Source organism: Pterocles gutturalis, unplaced genomic scaffold (assembly GCF_000699245.1).
Source record: "Pterocles gutturalis isolate BGI_N339 unplaced genomic scaffold, ASM69924v1 scaffold30474, whole genome shotgun sequence".
Classification (NCBI taxonomy): domain Eukaryota; kingdom Metazoa; phylum Chordata; class Aves; order Pterocliformes; family Pteroclidae; genus Pterocles; species Pterocles gutturalis.
In genome coordinates this window covers 79,873-85,959 of record NW_010131677.1, presented here as the reverse complement: position 1 = coordinate 85,959, position 6,087 = coordinate 79,873, and the positions used below count along the sequence as shown (strand labels likewise).

The window sequence follows — 6,087 nt, the reverse complement described above, 5'->3', positions numbered from 1 at the left end:
GCCCGCTGACACCCCGCAGCCAGCACTATTTGGGCCCACAGCCATACTTCATAACTAACAGCAAGACAGAAGTAACTGTTTGAGTTTGTTTTCCTTTCTTTTCTTTTTTTTTTTTAATGAAATCCTTTAAAAACCACATGCAATTACACACACAACGCAAACACTCAACTGAAAGGCAAAAAATAAATTTTAAGAAAAATATATATATAAAAAAAAGGAAACAGAAGGAAGGAAGGAACTAAGGAACTTCCACCTGGACACTCCTGGTATCCAGCCAACTGTAGGCCAAAGGGTGGGTTAATACCATTCAGCAATACACACTGAAGGTTGAATTATAAATGCCATTTGTATTTCACAATGGAACGCAAACCCTTGTGACTAAATTTTTTTACTTGAAACTAAATCCATGATGAGAAGTAGCACAATCTAGAGAAACTTTATGTCTGCTTAAACATTTACACTATGTTCCTGCCTTGAGACAGAGGAAGAAAGAGAGAACAACATACTGTAACATATTATTTCAAAGAGGAATTTTGTATAAAATTTATTAATAATCACTAGACCTGTGAAAAGCCAAGAGCACACATCTTGGTACAACCCCTAACATCTATTATTGTACTTTCACACCATCCTATAGAAAGCGCAAAAAATACATATATAATAAGGGACAAAGACTCTTTCACAAGGAATATATGAAGACTGTTATGACTAAGAGCATATGGGACCTTCCTGGCTAGGAGAGAATTCTGCAGGATGATAACAAACAGCAGAAGATTTTATTTCAGTTTACTTCGTTTGATTTAAAATTTTTGGGAACCTCCAAAATAAGAAGAGACGTATCATATGACACAGAAAGCTGCTGGGGGAAAATAAGGGCATCAGAATATTCCCTCTCAGTCCTCCTGTTTTTGGGCAGATGGTAACAATTCTCACTTTGCAGACTGTCAGGACTTTTTCTTCACCTAAATGTTTTGCCTATCTTCAACTGCTTCAGACTGAAATTAAGCGTGGGTGGTGCCTTTACTGTATTACTATTGTTCAATGACAGTCTTGTTTCTCAAAGTGACCCTTCCGTTCCTTTATGCTATTTCCTCATGTTTTGCTAAGGATGACAAGGGTTCTGCCCTGGTCAGCCTCCTCTGTTTGTCCCGAAGGGAAACTGGACTACATCTCCATGCAGTGGTTGCACAGTCAAGATTATTTAGTTAGACCTTCCATTTTCCCAGTTTGAACTTTTTCCCTCTAGTCTCTCATTTTGTATTTGCTTTTAGCCATGGTAATTCTTCGTAGTTCAACTAAATGTTATATGGTATATTGTCTCTATCGTTTGGCTTTCTATAGTGGCGTTCCCTCTTGGTGGACTATTTGGCGTAAGAGGCTAATGGACTAGCCTCAAACGTCAGAGAGATCTGGGTTTAAACTAAACAAACAATTGGACTCATGGTCTTGACTGTGGTTCTGATGAGCTGGATGCCTTGTTCGTATGAGTACAACCACTCTTGAATTGGGCACTGGTAGCAGACTTGCAGTCCTGGGCTTTGGCACGTCCACAAACAGATAAACAAAGTTGGGACAGGATGGCGGTGCTGCAACAGCCTGATGGCAGGCAACACACTCGTCTTTCACTTAAATTCCCGCCCTTCCCCCAAAACAAGTCATTTGGCTAACTCCTAACTAGCTATCTTACTACAGTTGCATTCTCACCAGCTGTCAATTCTTCTGGAGATTGGTTTTGGAAGAGCATGCAGGGAGGAGTGAGAACTGTTACATTGTAAGAAGAATTGGAAGTGTCATTTCTTATTGTACTCAACTGATTGGCAGTGTTTCTTCTTAGTCAAGGATGCGAGGGCTAAGAACCTAAAATGTGGTTAAATGGAGAGACCTTTTTTTTTAGCTATATCAAGAATGATTTGCATCCTGAGAGCACCGGCATATCTCCATAAGCGTGCTACTAAATTGTATGACCATATGTTTTAAGACTATCAGAAGTGGACAAAGCCCACGGGACAAATACTTTGCACACAACCCAGATTCTCCATTACCTTACTTTCATTCCTTTAATCTTTATTGCCTTCACAACTGGCTGACTTAATTTGACCCTTTATGGAATGTTGCTGTTAATCCATATGCTTCAGATACACATTACAGCTGCACTCTAATTCACACAGGTTTCGTGTAACTTGAGCATATTTTATGTGGAAATATTTTAGTAATTGTATGTTCTGTAAGTAAACCCGTGTTAATACTTGTTAACTACAAAGTTTATGATACCAATAATACTTCCTACAATAAAATGTTTGTTTGTTTTTTAAGAATGTTTATTTGTAAACATATGTATTCACTATATTAATATGAATTTCTTACCTGGCAATAAAACTGATTCTATGTGAATCCAACTTGCTGGCTCATTGCTAAGCTTGCATCATTGGGACAATTTCTGAGTATTAACCCTCTGGAGCCTCTCACTGCAGCCAGAGTGGTTCATCTCAGCACAAATGATGATTTATTTGACTCTGACGCTGGTAGTCTTGTGAACAAGAGGTTCTTTGGAAAGCAGCTGCATGTTGTATGTGTTATGTATGTGCAATGCTTGTTACAGACAGTGTAACCTAATACACACAAGGCATGCAAGCCTTGCCAAGCTCCTTGTTCCCGGTAAGTCTCCCAGAATCACACACAGCTTGTGTCATTTGATCAGTTAACTACAGTTTTAAGGGAAGGAAAAAAGGTAAGCATGGGCAGGGCCAGATCCTGGCCCTCATGAATCCATGGGAGTTCTTCAATAAGCTTCAGCCACATCCCAGGTTTGGAACTACCCAGTAAGCACAGATGAAACAGCGGTGTATATTGCTTAAAAATTATATATTCATTACAGAAAAACCTGTACACAACATCTGTGTACCAAATCTGCTGGAACAGAAAGTCCTTTACAGGCTTTTAGTACTGCTAATGACTCGTAAACCTGACAATGAACAGAACCTCAGAAAAGAAGAGTGTTTGGGTAGTTTCTTCGCTTTGCTTTGCTGCAATGATATTGGATTAATTTCAGAAGAAATGAAGAATCAGGATACCTACCTTCAGAATCAACTTAGAGCAAATTCGTTAGACAATTTATGATTCCTAGGAAGCCATGACACATTATCAGAGTGAAAACATCAACTCAGAAGTGGCTGGAGTTAGCCACGTTAAACAGTAGAAAATTTTAATTTTCATTATATGCCTTTGTGATTGCCATGAAATAGTTCATAAAAGCCCTACTTCTGGTTACAGGAACATTTCCCTGCCTCAGGCACAACTACAGAAACTACCCTATTCTGCCAGGAGGCTCAGGAGAGATGTATGGGGCACAGCCACAGCACCAGAAAAAACTTGGGCAGCCCTGCAAACCACGGGGAAGCCTGGGGAGCCCAGGGAGTACAAGCCTATCCTACAGTAGACACAACTTACCGTTACAGCTCCACCACCAACCCATCCATTCGCATGCTGTTTCTATCAGCAAATTCCTGACTGGAATTATGGCTGGCAAAAGGACAACGGTTTCGCTGGTAGAAGTGCAACTGCATAGGATTTTGTTCTTCCAGATACATGAAAAAACCCCTCCAACCCCCCTCCCCCCGCATCTGATTTTGTGTCTCTGCATGTTTTTTTCTCTTATGTTAGCCTGAACCTTTTGTCACCATGAGCAAGAACTGCACTGGGTTCCCATAAGCATTTCTTCCATAAGGCTCTTTGCTATTAACACAGATGGACTACAAACAAAAAAAAATGTATTACCAAGAGGTGAAGATGTTCCACATACAGAGCTGTGGAGTCTAAAACTCTAAAGGTTGTCTGTTTTAGACCCCTTTACTCTGGAAACATGTTCTCATCACTAAATATTTTGAGCATGATCCTCAGCTTGCACAAACTGAAGACATAGTGATTTATATAAATACAGGTCAAGTTTCATGACATTCCACACTGTACCTACAAAGTGTCTCCAGGACTCAGACTTTAACAGATCTGGGAAAAGAGTCATGCTTTGCTCTGTTCTTATAGAATGGTTATTGAATTTTGGTTACTAAATAAATAACACTAGTCCACAAATCCCTTTTGCACACAATCCTGTGCAGTTTATTTAATCCTGGTCTCTATGCTTAAATACATGAAGGGCTTCCAGTGATAAATATAGTCTTTACTGTAATTATATCATCTTCCTATTTGGCATGGATAATTTTATTTTGCTAAGAACAGTTATGACAGGAAGCATTGTTGTATTAGATATCATCTCATATATCACCCAGTGCTGACAACGTGAAAATAAGATGAGTACCACATTATTAAAAAGTGAGCATTTTTATTTTTGTGAGTGGGAAAGTCATATTATCATGTCTATTGATTATATATGACTTCAGATAACTTTTGTAATTTATTTCAGCATTAATATAAATACATACATAGTAGTACAGATGCCATGCTAGCTTGGCCAGGAAAGCTGTTTTTAGCCAAAAAAGACTGAATGAAAGTCCTGCTTATTTCAAGTTATACAGCAACTTGGTCTCTGTATTGCTTCTAAAATACCATTACATGGTCAGTAAGATACAGCTTCTAGGATACATTAAAATCCCAATTAAAAAAAAATAAAAAAAAATCCTGTATTAGTTCAATAACAAAGTCTTAAAGGGATAAAATGCTGTTGGCTGTATTAAATATGAGGAACCATTCCTGGTAACTAATCCTCTAGAAATGAGACTGGTTTGGGAGAACAAAATCTGAGTTTACAAGATGTGCATTACATTTACAATACTTGTTATCAGGTTCTGACCATTCTGTCCAGTTGCTGCCCACCTGAAGAGGAGAGATATGCAAGAGGCCGTATTCTGCAGTTCCCATCAGGCTGCCCACAGAAGAGTGCAGAAGACTAACCTGACATCTTAGGATTCAAACTCAAGCTTATGTCTAGTGTCTGCCCATGACGTAAGCAGTGTTTTCTCAACAACAGGCTTACTGTCAAGGGGTGACATTAGAAGAGATGAAAAAAGAGACTGCGCAATGTGAATTTGTCACTGGCAGCTTAGGTTATTACTCAGAGAGCGCACCTCTTGCAGCTAGCACTCAGGCTCTGTTCTAGCAAACTGCACAATCAGCCCAGCTGGCTCTCCTGGTCTACGTTGTGTAGGACCATGTTTAGGAGGGCAATGACAGATGAGGGTGACTAATGAGGGAAGATAAACTTCAATGTTTTATGCTAAACCACTCAATCAATTCATTTGAAAAATGTGACATAATAGCACATTAATCTCAGCCTACAGATGGGAAAAAAAGAGCTGGCAAATGCTATTACAGATAAAACCCCAGGGGAAAACTTTCAATGTAAACACCAACATACAGCTCTAGTTTGAAAAGTGGTTGTAAAAAACAATTCTTGGAATTCACGCTTCATGCTTTAGAGATTTCCAGACTTGAATTGCTCAGCCTGCAAGTAAGCCTCATACCTGCCAACTCAGTCTGGAACATGAGCACTAAACCAGGCTTTTCCTCCCCATCCAGCTGCATTAATGAAAGTCAGGATCAAATTAGGACACTGGTTAAATCCTCTATCTGGACAAAAGTTGCTGTCAGACAAATGCAGCTGATTTGACCTACTAAACACTTCTGCAGAAGGTGCACCATGAAGAATTTGATGCACCTCACTCAGCTGTGCTGGCCCTACCAGGCTAGCAAAACATAAAACAGAGGTATTTGTTGCCAGTGACAACAAATTACACTTTTTGACACTTGAAGAAAATCAGCCCTGACCCTAGTTCTTCCTGTGTCAGAATCTGCCAAATAAACAGTGCCTGAACAGGCCAGGGTCCCCTGGATAGGCCCTCCTCATCCCCAGGACTCCTCTTCTGGCAAGATAATGGTGTTGCTTCAAGAGCAAGGTGTTCTCTTCAGTTTCATCTAAATTTTCACGTTCAGAGTTTAGCATCCCTTTCTGGGAAGCAGAAGCTATGGATTCAAGCTTACCTAAGGCTGAGATAGGTTTAAAATCCCAATCTATCACCACTGCTTTGGTTTCATGTAAGAGAAAGGAACGAGATACTACTGGTACCCAAGTGCATG

The 6,087-nt window shown here is 39.7% G+C and overlaps 1 protein-coding gene across 1 annotated transcript in view; it reads left to right on the top strand.

The window, feature by feature from the left end:
- LOC104467070 (protein shisa-9-like) overlaps positions 1-83 on the top strand; it is a gene marked incomplete at its 5' end in the record, with an annotated part of 17,853 nt that extends 17,770 nt beyond the window's left edge. The window contains one exon of the mRNA XM_010080697.1: positions 2-83. Coding sequence (XP_010078999.1) covers positions 2-83 — 82 coding nt within the window. The remainder of the gene's footprint in view (position 1) is intronic.
- Positions 84-6,087: the final 6,004 nt, after the last annotated feature.